We start from the raw sequence: 18,214 nt of genomic DNA, 5'->3' as shown, positions 1-18,214 counted from the left end.
CCCTTGGGGAGCTGCCAATAGTATGCTAGATACTCTCTGTAATAAAATTCCACTCAAATTCTTTTAATGCCCTGTCCTGTCTTAGCTTAGCTTTTGCTCCCTTAATCCTTTATTTGTCACCATCTCAAATAACCTTTTATCCACTTCCTGTTTTAGAACAGTCTCATAGGAGGATTTCCTTCTAAACGGTACAAATTTCTCTTCTTAGGCTGTTACCAAATTTAAGATTCTTCAGGCCCTGTATACTTACTAGAAAGTAAAAATACAGCATTCACTTTTAAAAGGGAAACCCTTTGCTCTGTACCTTTTCATTAAAGATTACCAGAAGAGCACAGTGCTGTAAATGTCACTTGACTAAGCAGAGATAGAACACCTTCCCATAAGTAATTACTGTTGTCTCATATCACAGATCAAAATTTGTTTTATGAATCCCTTATGTTTTGAAAGAGAGATTTAGAACCTGGATTTTTTTCCATGCAAAGCTTTTTTTTTAAACAATTCAGAATTGAAGAGATCAAAAGGTAAAATGCACATTTAAACCTGAACATTTAAACTCTGAAACTTCTTATTCTTGTTCCCTAGCATTGGAAACTTTGAGTATTCCACCAGGTGGCAGCACTTGAACACTCCAATATGACATTTATGCGTCTTCAGAAAGAACTAACTTTCAGAAACAAAATGAACACAAACACAGATGCCCACCCCCTCCTGCCAACCCCCCCACACAAAAAACAGAGGCCCCCCACACACACAAACAACACTGTGAAGACGAACTTGCACTTATTTCCACCTGTCAAGTGTAATATTTGGCAAAATGTATTACTAGCCACCCATTTGTTCTACTGAGAACATACATAAAATCCCCCTCAACCTTGTGAACTGAGTCCTTGGAAAAAATACAGAACTGTGTAATTCAAGACTATCAAAATATATGCACACAAAAGGACCCAAATTAAGGTTGCACTTGCACCAGCAGTTTTAATTTCCCAATCATTCAGTGCTTGACATCCCTTAACATTCTTTTAACATCTGTTTTGTGTTGTTTTTTAAGGGAGGGGGAGTGACACAAAACTGTAGCTAGAGAAGGAGGGCAGGGGATTTTGAGAGAGAATAACAGGCAGCACTAGAAGGCTATTACCTAAAGTGGTCCATTTTAAGGGGATGGATTCATATATTTAGATACATTAGGAAAGTATCTGGGAATATTTGGATGCTGTCCAGATATTTACTGGACAGAATATGGGAATTTAGGAATAATGGTTTCAATTGCAGGTTCTATAAGGGAGTGTCCTCTACAGATGCTTTTGTCCCTTATTCTGCCCATATAGAGCTCTGTATTTCCTATCCATAATCCTACTTCTGCTCCTTCTCCCTTCCTCCCCAGCCCTTCTCCTCATACCCATTATTTCCTTCCTTGGTCTTCAACCCTCTTTTGCTTCCATCTCCATCTTCCACACCAACTTCTACTCCTGTCCCTAAATCCTCCCTTCTGCTGTTCATCTTCAACTTCAAAATCACCCTGCTTTCTCCTCCTACTCTTCAATGCCTGTATACAAGCTGGGAGAAGATACTGAAGACACTGGAAACATCTCCCTACTCCACAGAGGCTCTTCAGAGGAACATGCCCATTTACACAGTGGGGAGTAAATGGCGTATGTTCAGCCTGGTTGACAAGTAGCAGCTGTAAGCATGTGCACATATAAACCTTCAGTAAATTCAGATGCCAAAACAAGAACTCTCTACCAAGCATTAACATATCCACTTTACGGATACAAATTTATAAAAACTGGCCGCATTTTTGGCAGGATGGCAAAAGGCATATTCAGACAGCATGGTAGTCCCTACACCAAATTTCACGTTCTGCTCCCAAAAAGAGGTCTGCAGATCTCTTCCTCCGCTTACCCCCACACTTTTTTTTTTTTTAACATAAACAAAACTTCCCCGCATGTCTCATTCGTAGAAATGAAGAGCCATTCTAGCTGAACATTCCTAGCCAGAAAATTTTAGCCTGAAGCAGACACTCAGCATAGAATGTTTCACCCAAAACCACATACAAATCTGACAAAGTTACAAGTAACTACAGAAAGGGTCTTATCATGAAAAACATAAAACCACTATCTGAAATGCTTCCTGTACCACGTATAATTAAACACTCCTGATAGTTTTTAAATGACAAATCTTTTTGTTTAAAAAGTGTGGGTTTTTTTGGTACTAAAAATAATGGGAAGTGGCAAAGTTTAAACTTTAATCTCATCAAATCATGAATAAGTAAGACTCCAACAGGGGCTAAAAACAGATGTTGCCAAATGAAGTGGATCATCTGTGCCAGGATGTGTCCTGGCACAACAGATCTGCTTCAGTGAGTGGAACACATGCTGCTTGTTGTCTCACCCATTGATCTTACAATGTAGCCACGCATTCTCTGCTTGCAGACATACCCCAGCAATCTCTGGATGAATCTGGAAGAAGAGACCTCTGACTTCCCCACTTCCATATATGAGTCCCAGAGATTGCCAAAGCATGTCTCTAAGTGGGGAAAGTCGGGCAGGCACTTGCCAGGCTTAAGGGGCACGATCCTGCACAGGAATTACCAGGGAGCACAGGGCCCCTAAAAACCAAGGGGGCAGATCCCAGAGTGGTGGGAGAATGGAGGTAGCTTCAGATTGCCCGCACTCTGTCACCATAAAGCAATTTTTATGATGGCACAAAGGCAACGAAAGATAACATCTGTTTCTACCCTGAACATAAAAATCTTAATACCCATCCATTTTTATATACTTTACTACTCACTTGAGACACAAATGGAAGCATAATCACTAATGAACTATTTACTTCTCTTGGTAGGGAAAAACAATAAATAATTTATTGATGTATTAATTTTCATAAATTAGTGACAAACTGCACTTTCACAGGTTTTTTGGTTAAAATCTGAAGTCTCGTATTTCTTAAGTGTACTCAAAAACAAAATCATTTGCCAAATTATTTGTTTTAAGGACTGGACTTTCTTGGGAGTTTTTATCCACTTCGTGAACTAACATTTTCCTTTCTACTTGTATTAGAAAGCAAAATGTTATCTTCAGCAATGACTGCACAAACAAGATTTTAACAGGCCACAACTCTTTCCATTCTTCAGTTAGGAAGTTCACTGTAGTAAGTATTTACTACACCGAGGAAACTAATCCCAGATGCAAACAAATCTGACAGCATTATAAACGCCAAGATTTAAATACTCAATGCAGGGGAAATACTAGTACATAATAAAAAGAATTAGGTAATATGAATACTATCAATGTGTAACGAGACAAGCAGTTTTTTGTATTACCACTACTCAGTTGCACTATATAATGAAGCTTCATTCTCAGCACCATACAGCAGTTAAACTGAAATAAGCTTTTACAGTTAGCTACTTCACCTCTTAAAAGGAAGCAAAAGCTGAGTGGCTATCATTTGACTTCTCTCTCAGGCAAAGAACAGCAGGTCTATCAAAACAGAGACAGGAAATACTAAACCCAAATATGCAGCACGTTATTAATCTTTGTATCTGTGTTCTTTGGCCCATTTTCCCTCCTTAAGTCATTCCTTAAACACTTCTGTAGCTATGAACATATTTAAAGTGTTACAATAATATTATGGGAGAATTATGTTTGCTTTTTGGCTTCTTTGTGAAATAAGACAGGCTAAAGACTTTTTTTAATCCAAACAGATGGTGATTTTTCTTCTTTGTATTTATTTTAGAAATGTCAGGTCTATCAAGTTGTGTCTTCCTAGTTTCAATAGGGAACAAAAAAAACCATTGTGACCATTTTCTCATGCTCAAGTGAGTGGGTGGAGTGGTTTGAATCTTTCTTTTTAAAGATTTTTCCATGTGGGATGTTTAAGTTTTTTTAGCCTCAGTAAATGCTAACTAAAACAAACAAAAATAGAGCTTTAAAAAGCCTTAAGTCTTCTCTCCTCTGGTTTCCATGTCTTCTGACATTAAAATTTCACTAGTTCTCCAGGCATCCAAAAGGAGTCCCCAAAGCAAGAACAGGGCACTAATTTCTAACCTTGTCAACATAAATACATCTGTGGGGTGTTAATCCCCTTTCGCTGTACACCCCCTTCCCTAGCTACCTTTTAGGAATTCATTAAACATCATGGAGACAAATGCATTGTTGCTCATTCAACTTCACAAGACTCTATAAAGCAACATGAATCACTCTCCATTCATTCTTTGCTAGTGCCGCTGGCACCCCAACTTCTCTCTCATCTTATCTGAACACAGGACTGTTTTTGTCGATATACATTACCCCAGTTCCCCAAGTGAAATAAAACTATGCTGACACAAACTCTTACTCTGGTATAAACTGGATTTATATTATGGCTTTTGTAAACACAGGGTTGTCATATCCATAATCAACACTACTAAAACAGAAAGTTTCTAGTGTAGACCTAACCACTGGAGAAAAACAACCCCAAACCAACTGAGGTGTTGAAAGGTTAAGGTGATTTATACTACATACAATGCTTACTTACTGCCAATGTACTGTCTCCAACATTTGATGCAATGAGTCCTTCAATTGTGCCATACTCTGCATCTCTGGAATTGAGCCTTTCCATATGGTGTTTCTGGATTTTTCTGATGATCAACACAGCTACCGCAGAAAAGATTATCAGCACTAGTACTGGAGCCATTATAACAAGGATTAGTGTTTCCACAGTGTAACCCACAGCTTCTCCCTGAAGAGTTTGCCCTTGGTAAGAAAACAGGAAAAAGAAGGGAGATTAAGGACTCTCACAGATAATCATTTAAAAACAATAAAATTTAAGGCTGACATTTTCCTTTCTAGCCAACTAATGAAATGAAAGAGAGGTCACAGGACAATCAAAGCGACTTCATGTATATTTACACAGCCCATTACCATCACTTATACACTGAAAGGCCTGTATGACAGCCCCAATCTCTTTTAAAGATTTAAATGGATTTTAATTACAGCTAGCATGAGCGAGTTCTTAATCTCTGTTTTATGCATTTTAGTTTCCAATACTTCCTCCCATTCAGATCACAGAATTGGTTGACACCAATGCCATCCTACTCCCAGTCCAATGATGCAGCAGAAGCCTGACCATCACCGAAACCCTGGGTACCACTGGGGTATAGGCAACTCCCAGTAAAACATTTCTCTCTCTTTAAAGAGCTGTTTAAAAAAAATAACCTTTCACCTTTAGTAGGCAACTGTGCAGTGATATTCATGTTACACAAGTATCCCTGACAGCACTCAACAGCTTGGTCAGGAGATGGGGGTGTCTTGCATGTCATTTTCCCCTGTTCGTAGACTTGGAAACAGCCTTTCTGGTATACTTTAGAGCCATCATTTATGCTGAGGGAGGAAAAGCACTGCTGGCCCCGGCAGCGATCTTCAGCCCCACAGGACATGCCTTCACACACACATTCGTAGGGGACCATGTTTAGCTTCAGCTCATCATCTGTAAAGGGGACAATTGATGAAAAATCATATATTTTATTTCAGCACTCCAGTTATGAGCAAAGGTTACCCTTGGTTTCATTTAGAAGACAATATAGCCTTTCATTTAAGGAGGAAAAAGTTATTTGAATAGAAATTAATGCTAGAAGGAATTGAGAATATTTTACAATATGATGTATTAAGTAGATGGAAGTCCCCATTTCAAGACGTACCTTTCTCCCTACCGTTCAAGGTGCACAAATACCTATTTTTCATTTTCAAGACACATCTTTATAGGGTTACGATATTTTCACATCCAAAAAAGGACACCCATCACTTGTGTGGGCAGGGGGAATATGATGGTGGGAGGGGCAGCAACATGCCAGTGCCCATTCTGTTGCCCCTCACTGACAAGCCACACCCCCCCAGACCTGCTGCTGCCCCTTACTCCAGACTCACTGATCCTAGCCCTGCCGGTGCCCTTCACCCCGGAACCACAGCCCTGCCAGTGCCTCTTACTCTAGAACAAGTCTCTGCCCCCAGCCATGCTGGTGCCTCTCACTCCCAAACTGCAGCCCCCTGACACTCCCAGTGTTTTGCACACTTCCAACCCACAGCCCCTGCCCCCCCCCAGTGCTGCCAGCATCCCGCACTCTGGACCCGCAGACCCCTTCCTCCCCAACCCCGCTGCCCAAGCAGCTCCCACATTGCAAACACTTTCTCTCTATCTAGCTTGTCAGAGCCTGCACAGGGAACACAGGACCCCTGAGAGCCAATCCCCTTGCCTACTGCTCCCAGCCCGACGCAGCTAGGTCACGAAAACAAAAAACCCAGACATTTGCTGTTATTTTAAAAAACCACCCGGACGCAGCACAGGGGTCTAATAAAAAGGGCATGTCCAGGAAAACCCAGACATGGTAACCCTAGTCTTGCATAATCTCTGTACAGCCTGAATCCACAATATAGGACTCAGCTTAATGTGCAACTTAAATTGCAAATTTCAAACTGATTAAACTATATGAATCCTCTGTGCACACATATTACATATATTTCATAGATTCATAGACATAAGGGCTGGAAAGGACCTCGGGAGATCGAGTCCAGCCCCCTGCCCCAAGGGCAAGAAGTCAGCTAGGTCAAAGGATCAAAGCAGGATAAGCAGTCAAACGTTTCTTAAAGGAGTCCAGAGTAGGTGCTTGCACCATCTCTGGAGGGAGCCTATTCCAGGCCTGGGGGGCTGCGACAATAAAGAATTTTTTCCTTATGCCCCGCCTAAAATGGTCTTGGAGGAGATTGTGAAAGCTGGTTCTTGTCATTCCTTGGGGTGCTCTGGTGAACAGGTGTTCCCCCAGATCCTGATGCACACCCCTGATGTACTTGTAGACTGCCACCAGGTCACTCCTGAGCCTGCACTTTTCCACGCTTAGGAGTCCCATGGCTCTCAGCCTCCCTTCATAAGGCCTCTTCTCCTGTCCTGTGATCATGCATGTGGCCCTCCTCTGGACTCTCTCAAACTTCTCAATATCCTTCTTGAATTGTGGAGCCTAAAATTGGATGCAGTACTCCAGTCACAGCCTCACCAAAGCCGAGTATAGCAGAAGGATGACATCCTGAGATTTACTTGAGAAGCTTCTATGGATGCAAGCCAGAGTTTCGTCAGAATTGCTCTGAATTTGTTCAGAATTACTCTGTGAATCAATTAAGGTAAACCCAAAGCAAGACCACTAATTCTGAATAAAACTGTCTACACAATACAACTGAATGCAGTTTAACTAATCCAATCTAAAAGTTAATTTGGATTAATTTACCCAGAGGTTCCCACACAGAGAAGGCCTTGAACATTAGCTTTCAAGTTTGGACTTTGACTGATCAATGTACAGTATACAAAGGTAGCAAAGTAGTAACACTGTCAGAAGACCCAGCCTTGCCTAACAACTTTTTCCATTCACTTTCTGAAAAAAGACAAAAGCAGAAAACCATTTAAGAGTTCCATGGATAGAAAAATCACTCTGTAAGCTTGAATCTTACAATGTCATTCTTGCATTTTCTACCACACCCAGTGGTCTTGATATGTTACCTCTGCTCACTTTCCTAATATACTCAGCACTGAATATTGGTAATCAAGGAAACTAGTGGAAAAGGTTTGGGGGGAGGAAGGCAGCAATTACTAGAAAATAATTCTGGAATATTTGAGCAGAACAAACAGTCTATGCACAGTCAGCAGAGACGTACTGTTGTAGGCTCACAGGCAACTAAAAAAAGAAGCATATTTTTGGATGGTACAGCTTGCAAGCCACTGTCCATCAGACTACACATTCAATACTCACCTATACACATTCACTTCTGTTAACCCATCTTGTATTTATATTCTCCTTGCCAAGTCTCTCCCACAGAAACATTTCTAACTAAAAATGTGGTGGATACGCCCAAAGTGTCCACTGACCGTACCACAAGTTTGAGTTTAATCAAGCCAACAATTAGAGTCTGCCACTGAGAATAAATAACTTATGTGGACTTAAACTAAGATTTCAGGTCTTAGGTTTATGAGGAAATGTCATAATTGACTTGGGGAAAAAAACAGACAAAAGTCTGTACTCGACACCAATGTGCATAAATAGACAACTGCATCTTTCTATATAATATTGCCATGTAAAATAATAATTTGCTAATTACATGAAATGAGTTGGGTTTGTGACAATGTTAAAAAGGATTTCTGAAGTCAGTGTCACATGAAATGAAAACAAGCTAGCATCATAAAATTTGAAACTGTACCCTCACTGTTGTCACTAAACATCTATTAAGATTCTACATTGACTGGACAAAATATCTGGATGTCACATTTGTTTTTCTACCTAGTCATGATCTGCCTAACTGCAAAGTGTAGGAACTGTATACCTGTGCACCTGGTGAGAATGCACCACCAGGCTATAAGCCCCAGATCAGCAACAGTTCAGTCCTCATGAACATTTCTGTAGTTTCTTTCTTGGTAGAATAGGCACAAAACACACAAATTCTGGTGTACAGGAGAACATCTGTCCAAACTTCCTCGGATACTTTAAGCAAGCAGACAAGACTTCAGAAAAACTTCCAGCCAAGACTCCTGAGAAGACTCCAGCTAAGAACCCTTCAAAAAGTCCAGCCAAGAGCCTTTCAAAAAGTCCAGCAATGTCTCCTCAAAGAAGTCCTTCCAAATCAATAGGATTGCTGTTTACAATATAAATACATTAATGTAGCTGTATTACTCATCTATAATTGATCGAGTATAAAATTCTGGAGTATTTTTGGTGAAAATAGAGTATTGGGCCTTGGTTCAGGAACCAATCCTCCATTTATAACATTGTTTCTTATGAAAAAATTGGTTCCAAGTTGCAAGGTTTTGACTTAAGACGCAGTTTTCAGGAACCGATTGTGTCATAAGTCCAAGGACTGCCTGTAATTGTTTTATAACAGTTACTTACTAAGACAAAAAGCTGAGGAAGTTCATAGGTTATAGTAACGGGCACTTCATTTAATAAGCAATGAGAGAAATGCCTACTGATGTACGAGAATATAAGGGTGGAATCCTCTAACACTGGGCACACCTACGTGAAAGCTTCAGAGTGCCTCGGTATCTTGATTTATTCAGTGCCACCACAGTGGCAGCATGCTACGGTATGCTTTCTGCCTTATCAAGGCAAGACAGAGCCGTCTGATTTTTCTGTAGTCAAAACATTTTTATTTCTGATTACAAATATCATCCTTTGCACCTGGTGGGAAAACTACAATAATCTTAAAGACTACAGAAAACAAGATTTTCAAGAGTCGTGATTTCTCTATTCTGGTCTCACCCTTGTTTAGTCTGTAGCTTCTCCAATTCACTGATGCGCTACTCAGATATACCAGCCAAGTATATAGTGAGTAGCTAACTGCTAATACAGCCTCAAACTAATTTAAAAAGCAAGCAAATCTTTAAATTGTCCTCAGACACTTAGTCTGGCCATGACCTTAGAAGTCCCATACAATATGCCAGGTGAACTGTCAGGAATGCAGAAATGCAGGCTACCAAATGCTTAGTTATAAATTCGCTTTTCACGTCCAAATCCAACAGTTCTTTATGTGAAACAGGATGGGTTCCACCAATATTCCTTTAAATTATCAGTAAAATGTAAAGTAAGGGATGGAGTGAGGGGAAAAAAACCAAACTTTTTTTTTTTTTTTTTTTTACTAATCTACACAAGAAATGGGAAAATAACAAGATTTCCCAAAATCATACGAGATCAAATACAGAAATGGAATTCAATAGGCCTGAAATGTAAAATATTTCATACTGGACTACATTTTAAAACTTGAAAGGAAAGGAACAAAGCTCCTTAGTACCCAAGGACCTGGCAGAAGTACAGCATTTGTAGCATGAGTGCTCAAAGGGCATTAATTTTTATCACTGCTTGGCTATACAAGAGACCAAATCATGAAGACTGTCATAAGCCAGTCAAAATTATAAAGTGCTTTACCAAAGACATGTAAATGTATGAAAAGCACCTACTGAAAGTAAGAAATAACAGCTATTTGAGACATGGAATGCTGTCAGAAATATATATACACATATACACATACATCTCCACTGGGCAATATATTAGGTAAAAAGCCAAAGTTTAGGTGACTGAAATACTCAAAATGAAAAAACAAAAACACAATTATCCCACTTACCATGTTTCTTAATATACAAGCATGCGACAGCATTTTTAGACCCTGCACTTCTTCTGACTTACAACATGTAAAGATATGTGAGCTTGCTGCAAGATTTCTAATACAGGGATGGGCAAAATGTGGCCCACCAGGCCATTCTATCCGGCCCGTGAGGCCCCTAAAAAATTTAGAAAATTAATATTCATCTACACCTGGCTGCCTGTCATGCAGCCCTCGATGGCTTGCCAAAACTCAGTAAGTGGCCCTCCGCCCGAAATAATTGCCCACCCCTGCACTAATACAACTTACAAGTCTAATTTCCCATACACATATATAGCTCAAATTCATTATTTAGGGTATGGACAAACTTTGAAGTTAAGGGGATGTAGTACCCATGATTTCCCCCATGACAATAAATAAATAAATGCTAGAATAGGACAAATTTAGCCCCAAATCCCTGATCCCTTGTACCCCTAATACCCCTCTAGGTATTAGGAACTTCAGCTTAGTTTGACATTTTTTCTTAGTTTGCTGACTTGCCCCTTTGCAATATTTAGCTAGGGCAATCCCAGCTATTACTGTGAATTACCAAGCTACTCCTATGAAACAAGAATGATGATACTCAGGTTTTAACCAGTAAAATGCAGTCTCCATTCTTTTAACCCATTTGAAATTGGTTTAATCAAGATAATTCTGCACAAAATACAACAACGCTGCATGGATTGTCCTCTGTGAGCTGCTCCACAGGCTTCCCATCTTCTATGTCCACAAAACATCAGCTGGTTGACTGCAGCTAGAATTCAAGCTTTTGGGATAATCTATGGACATTACACAAACTAGAAAGACAAACCCAAAATCAACAATGTAATTAGGGGCAGACAACTGGGGCACACTCCCTGAGGGCTGACTTAGAGGGCAGTGTCCTATGCTGCTGCCAAATACATGGTTGCCCCTTGCTGCTGGTGATGGGAATCAATGGCACTTGGGGCCAGACTGGGGCTTTAGCTTCACAAAGCGGGGGGGAGGGGGGGGTTTGAACACCACTTTATGTTACCAGTTGCCAAATGCATCACTTCACTTTGTATGTTGCGCCCAGTTTCTCTCTGTCATAATGTAAGTTCTTTGGCCCAGGTACCACAACTTCTTTTAAGTTTAACTTTATATACACAACCACCACAGAAATATGTCATATTGCTATCTTACCTTGCTATATCAATAATTTGAATTCTCTAAATCAAAACAATAAAGAGAGGCCCTGGATCACTTTGGGCACCTATACACATGCCCAACACCTGTTCCCATGCGTTCTAATTAGAATGCATCAGAGCAGACTCAATTAATCAAGTCTGCTGAAGTGTTCCAATTAAAACGCAACACTCCAGTAGCCTCAGCATCATGTGTATTCAGTGTCCCCACATTTCAAAATGGTGGCGGGGGCACTTTAATGATGCTTATCGAACAAGCACGCGTTGCTGAATACACAAGATGCTGCAGACATTTTAATTAAGGTGGCTCCTGAGAGCAGCTCTAATTAACCCCCACCCCCATCCCTGGAACACTTGTAAAAACACCCTTTATTTTACTGAGAACTAAGGAACTCTAAATTACATTCACGTTAATCTGGGTAGGTCATTTAGCCATACTCAAGGTTTATTACTTTTGTTACTATTTACATTTCAAAAGCATTTCCTCCAGAGGGCCTATCATCCAAAGCATGGCCGAAAGTGGCATTTCACCTTCACGATAAAAGGAACTGGAAATGCTGGAAGCCCTAAAGAGGCAGTATAGGGGGACTAAGCTTGTGCATGCCACTGGATGGAAAATTGGCACCAGAATGTTTTCAGACTGACAAAAACATAAACCGGTGTTTCCATGGACCCTGATGAAATAATTAAGAACAGATTATGTATAAAAAACACTAGTTAAGATTATTTGGTATTTGTCCCAGGGATAGGTCAAAGAAAGAAAAATCAGATCTACACCACAAGGAAGGAGACGAAGACAGAGAACGTCAGAACAGAAAAAACCTGATAGTAAATTCCTACTGGTAAATTACTGTCCGTCACTGCAGTAGGAAGCTGAAATGAATCTGTGACTGCATACTGTACATACACAGACACTATGATCATCAGCTAAGCTCAGATGGGTAAAACAGAAATCAACCTTCACAGCTGCGCAGGAGCTCAGCTACTTGAGCTAAGGAAAATCATGATCAGAAATATTATGGGTGATCTCTTCAATCCTGCCACTAGAAGTCAAGAGTATCACCATCCAATGAGCACCTCCATTTCTTTTTAAACTGAAGGGTGGGGGAACTAAACAAGCAGACAGGTTCCAAAGCACTGGAATTTTTGCAAATCCTGCACTTGAGACATTAAAGTCACATGCACAAATACAGACTGAGGAATGACTAGCTAGACTGCAGTACTGCCCAAAGGGTCTTAAGGGTTACAAGTGGATAATTAGTTGAACATACTCTTGTTGCAAAAAATGGCTGATAGAATATTGGGCTGTATTAATAGAAGTGTCATGCAGAACAGGGGAACTTATTCCCCACTTACTAGTGAGGCCTTGCTTGGATTACTGTGTCCAGTTTTGGGCCCCTCAAAGAAAGTAGATAAATAAGGGAAAAAAAATGTCCAGTGTAGAGTAACAAAAATGTAAAAATGTTCAGAGGTCTGAGAAACTTGATTTATGAGGAAAGGCTGAAATAAGTAAGATTATTTAGTCTGGAGAAGATAAGACTGAGGGGGGGACTTGATAACAGTCTCCAAATACCTAAAGGTTGGCTATTAAGAGGCAGACTATTCTCTGCGGCTATGACAGAACGAGAAGCAACAGTCTTAAGATGCAGCAAGGCAATTTAGGTTTGATAGTAGGAAGAACTGTCCCACTATGAAGAGGCCATATATGACCTTCCACGTAAATTCTGTAATAGCACTTAATTGCATCTGATAAGAATCACTCCACAGCTGCAGGGAGTTAGGATCACGGGCACAGCTATAAAACTTGGAAGTATAATAATGTGCAGATGGCCAGGACCGCTGCAAGGTTTGGGGGTGTTCTTACACCACATGTAAATTACTACTATTCAGTAGAGTTAGCTTAAGAAACAGGATACTTCAGGGCTAATTTTGGACTTTAACAAACTCGAAGCATTTGCTATGCTTTATAATAAAAGACTTACTAGCCATTCAAAGTTAGGAGGCAGACAGGCATAATATTTTACCAGTTACAGAATGAGATTATGCTAGCTGGCAGCACATGTCTGGAAAGCAGAGTAAGAGAATACTACAACTCTTCTACCATAAAGTAAGAGCCAGTTACAATGCAGATCTATCTGCACTGCACCACTTGCCATCTACCACAACTACTGGCCCTAGCCTCCCACAAAGGAAGAGGTTTGAATGAACTACACACCACCACACCTTAACGTGGTTTTGCTTACTGTGGTTTCATTGTAGCACTAATTTAACATATCTACCTGGTTTCACTTAGGGCTCAGAGTGTTTCATTATAGCGCTCAGTGCAAGGGCAGGGAGAAGCAATGGCGTTGGTGTCAGCATCGAGGGAAGTGGTAAGTGGCAGCTGGCGGGAGCCCAGGGTCCACTCCAGCATATGGTTCTGGAGCGGGCAGGGAGGAGCAGTAGCAGTCAGAAGGGGCAGGGCAGCGTGAGCCTGGAGCCCAGGCCAGTGGAGGTGGCAGGAGCTCAGGGTCCACTCCGGCACATGGTACTGGAACAGCCAGCAGGCAGGGAGGAGCACAGGGCCCAAGGCTTGGCCAGCAAGAGTGCAGGGCCTGGGCCAGTGCAAGCCAAGCCCACAGAGCTCCCACACCGCAATCTGGTGGTAGTAGCTTGTCCCAGTGCCAGGTGCCCTGGAAGGAGTCCCAGGTGGGCAAAGCGGGGCGTGGGCAGGTGGGTGATGCCACTACTTACCCTGTGTCAGAGCCCTGCTGCCTTCTCACCATAAATCCCTGGGCAGACAGGTACCTGACTCAGGCCCCATGGGCAGGGTGGCTAAGGCCACGCACAGGTGCACTGGAGGCCAGCGCGTGCAGGCTAGCAGGGGCCATCGCGGCAGGGGGAAAATGAGGCCAGGAGGAGCTGCTGCCTTCCCTGGAAGAATCCACGTGGTGCCTTGCTGGGAGCAGCCTGGCCAGGGCCAGCAGGAGTGCTGGGCCCGGGCTGCAGGAGCATGGGGCCTGGGCCAGCAGGTGGTGCATTACCAATTATCTTTATTTACATTAAATCCAATGGGGAAATGGATTTCAATTAACGCTGTTTCACTTAGGGCTCGGTTTTTCCAGAACCAATTAAAAGCGCTAAGCAGGGGTTGCCTGTAGTTCCCCTTTCTCCCTGCTCATATGTACAAACCTACAGGACAGGAGCACACCCTAAAATAAGTCCTAGAGTAGCACTTTCCTTCCCCATCCCACTCCACAAACCCAAGTCTGCTCCTGGTCAGCTACCAACACTGTATCTTGTATCAGTAACAGTTACAAAGTGAAATTGTGGAACAGAAAAGTGGAATTTTCACACCACTCCCAATGCCCAGCCACTGCAAGATCTGAAATGTGTGACTAACAGGTACAAAAACATTGTGCACACTGGTCAGTCCTTGCCTCCTACTTTCAGTACAAGAAAACAGCTGTTACTACAAGAAAATACAAGGAAAACAGCAAGACCACTGCTACGTCATTGCCAGCATTAGTAAAAAATGATATAAGCAACACTGTGCATCATCCCAGCAACTATCCGAAATACAAATAGAAAAACCAGTCAGGGAGAGTGAAAAGATGTAGACAGATTGAAGAGTGTAGCGGAGGGCAACAAAAATGGTGAGGGGGCTGGGGAACAGGACTTCTGAGGAGAGGCCGAGGGAACTGAGCTTATTTAGTCTAGAGAAGAGAAGACTGAGAGGGGATTTAATAGCAGCTTTCAACTGCGTGAAGTGGGGGTTGAAAGAGAATAGAGCTGGCCTGTTCTCAGTGGTGGCTGATAACAGAACAAGGAGCAATGGTCTCAAGTTGCAGCAAGGGAAGTTTAGGTTAGATAGTAGGAAAAACTCTCTCACTAGAAGTGTAGTAAAACACTGGAATAGGTTACCCACAGAGGTTGTGAATAGGGGCGCACCAAGGAAGATTTTTTGGGCTGACACCAGTGGCTGAGACTGATATTAATCCGATTGCTGATATGCAGCCCAGCAGCTTCCAAAGCAGCATCCAGATGGTAAGTTTATTGGGGGGTGAAGGGGAGGAAGGAGGGGCAGATCAAGGCTCTCACAGTGAGGGAGGAGAGGGGCAGGCACTGCCCAACCATGATGGGGCACATGATGGAGCTATGAGCAGCTTGTCTGGGGTCATGGGGCAGGGGGGGGGTCCTCCCACTGCTAGGCACACCCCTGGGGAGGCATGGGGGGCAAGTGCCCACCAGTTCTGTGCGCAGGGTGAAGGCAGGCTGCTGCTGCAGCTGCAGGTGGCACTGGGTTCTCAGCGCGGGGGGGAGGGGGGGACACCTAGGCTGGAGCTGTGCTGGGGCCAGGCAACAGAGGCACTGGAAGGGAAGCTATAGGGTAGGCTACAGGCCTCTGTAGCCCACCCCCCTCCCAGTATCCCCACTGATTAATCGTTTAACCAATAAGGACAGTGATAACCAGTTAGGTTACCCATTATCCTCTAGCTCCCCATGCAGTGTGGCAGAGAAGGGGGGGCGGGGAAAGGAAGGCTTCCTGGTGCCCCAGCAGGAATCAGAAGGCAGCAGGGCAGGCAGAATGGAGGGAGAGAGGAGCAAAGAGGAGGGGAGGAAGAGAAGGGAGAGGAACTAATACCCATAGCAGAAGAGGAAAACAGCCAGAAGACTAATGACTCACCAATTAAGCAACTAGCTGCTCCTTCACAGGTTCTCTTCCCCTCCCAGGGCACGGCTTCATGTGGGCCGTGTTGTCTGGCTGGGTTTGCTTCCTTTCCCCCCCAGTCAAAGGGCCCCAGGAGCCAGGAGTGTCTCCCAGCAGCAGCCATGTCCCAGCTAGTGTGTTAATCAGTTAACTGTTTAACTGATAAAATTAGAGAAAGTTAAATGAATATTTCTTAAATGATATTTACATCCTGTGGATGATATACTTGGGGATGAGCAGGAGATGACTGGACTAGATAACCTCCAGAGATCCTTTCCAACCCTAATTTTCTATGATTCTAAAGGAAGATGCACAAAAGGAAGTGTGTAGGATTAGCTTTCTGACCGCTTCTTACAAGCTTCAACTCCATCACAAATGATACCAAACTTAATTACAGAGCACCCTCCAATTCAAAAATAATGTTCTTCCCTTAACTTTGCAGCCTAATACAACATGAATAGGAAATGCTTTGGTCTATGTAAATGCTCTATTTGTATAAGTCAGTGGTGCTCAACCTATTTGCCTGACAGGCCAGATGGGCAGTGGAGGGGAGGAGACATGTCCCAGCCCACACTTGGTCACCCTGAGACAAAAGGGCATGACCTGGTCGACATCCAACCCCACAGGGCTTGGGGTCTGGGAAATTGGCAGCAGGGGAAGGTGGCTGTATTAATTGCTACTGGTTCCCCTACACGAAATTTCCCAACCCATGGACAGCGCAGACACAGGCCATCTGCTGAGCCCTGGTATAAGTCAATAAACAGCACGGATAAAGAGCCTGCTAGCCCTTTTCTTCCCTCTACCTAACATATATCTCTTTCTAAAATCCATACTAGGAGCACATTAGATGCCAGCATTGCCTCTCACTACATAACTAAGTACTATCACATTACTCCAGGTTTAGTATAGTCAGCCATTTCTGGAAAAGAAAGGAGACTGTAATTGTTCCCTTGATGAACACATCCTTTTTTTTTTTTTTTTTTTTAAAGGGGTACCATCAAAAAGTTTTACACTGCATTAAAAACAAGGCTGAGTCAGATAAAACAATGACTAGAAACATTTGCCGGGTATTGGGGGTGGGAATGCAATGCTAAAACAGCTGGATAACTAAGTTTATTTTTTAATTAAAATATAATTTTGCAAAGTAGTTTAAGTTATTAGGCCGGACAGTGAAATCTGGGTGATATATGCTACCTCCTACATTACGCAGTCAATTTAAAGTATACAATCATGATGTTTCCTTCTGCCCTGAAAATTTAAAGCCAGAACATTCTGCAAGTAAATAAAACTACAACTTTAATGTTTGTTTCCTATCATTTCAGTTTACCTCTGAATCCAAAACAACCCTAAATTTAAACAACACCTCCCCCATAATTAGATTCCACACGTGGAAAAAATACGTTTTTTATAAGAAGACCTACTGACAAAAACTAAGTCATAATATATATTTAGGTAATGTTTGTTGAGTTTAAGTTCTGCCCAAAAAATCCTGATAAGTCCTACAATTTAAGATTGGCCACCTTCACATGCATCCTCACTATCACTTTTCTCTCTACTTTCTTCTTCAGGTCCATCAATGGCATTGGATACAAAGAAATTTAGAGCCCATTATTAAAGGCTTCAAGAAGTTATCCTTCCCCAAGAAGTCAAAATCCATTGGCAAAACAAGTGATATGGCTGGTTTCTTAATCTCCCTACCAGGTATAAACACATGGTTCCCTACCAAAACCTCGTCTGAGTACTGACACCATAAATGGTCCTTAAAGAGCTAAATCAATTATTGTTTTTTTCAGCATAATTTATGGCTATCCTTTTAAAGTCACCCCCCACCCCCCACCTTCCTATCTGTATTTCCCTCGACACACAGATGCAGGAATAGTCCCAGGCCAGAAGCCTTCAAAAGCTCTCACTAGGCAAAGGCTTCCAGCTGGGACTCGGGGGAAGAGGGGTGGAAAGGGTGGGGGCGCACAGATTTACTTCTGCAGCTGTTTAGTTCCGCCACTAGCTCCCCCTGGGTCCTACTGCCCCTGGTTCCTGTCATCTTTGACAGGCAACCAGGGACAGATTAATATTAATTTTCTAAATTTTTTGAGGGCCCCTCAGGCCTGATAGAATGGTCTGGCAGGCCAAATCCAGCCCATGGGTTGTATTTTGCCTACCCCTGTATTACTGAATAAAATGTCAGCCTGAAGACTCAAGTCTCTTACTGG

General features: G+C 42.3%; 1 protein-coding gene across 5 annotated transcripts in view; it reads right to left on the bottom strand.

Annotated features, from left to right (window-relative positions):
• The window catches only part of ACVR1 (activin A receptor type 1), a 114,795-nt gene that overhangs the window by 43,124 nt on the left and 53,457 nt on the right, over positions 1-18,214 (bottom strand). For all 5 annotated transcript variants that reach the window (XM_090045683.1, XM_090045684.1, XM_090045685.1 and 2 more), the window contains exons 3-4: positions 5,203-5,466; positions 4,516-4,733 (exon numbers count right to left, since the gene is read on the bottom strand). In XM_090045683.1, the coding sequence (XP_089901809.1) occupies positions 4,516-4,733; positions 5,203-5,466 (482 nt within the window). The remainder of the gene's footprint in view (positions 1-4,515; positions 4,734-5,202; positions 5,467-18,214) is intronic.

Source organism: Crocodylus siamensis, chromosome 4, assembly GCF_052110815.1.
Source record: "Crocodylus siamensis isolate JL-2025a chromosome 4, ASM5211081v1, whole genome shotgun sequence".
NCBI lineage: Eukaryota > Metazoa > Chordata > Crocodylia > Crocodylidae > Crocodylus > Crocodylus siamensis.
The sequence above is the reverse complement of the archived record's forward strand: the minus strand, read 5'-3'. Positions and strand labels throughout refer to the sequence as shown.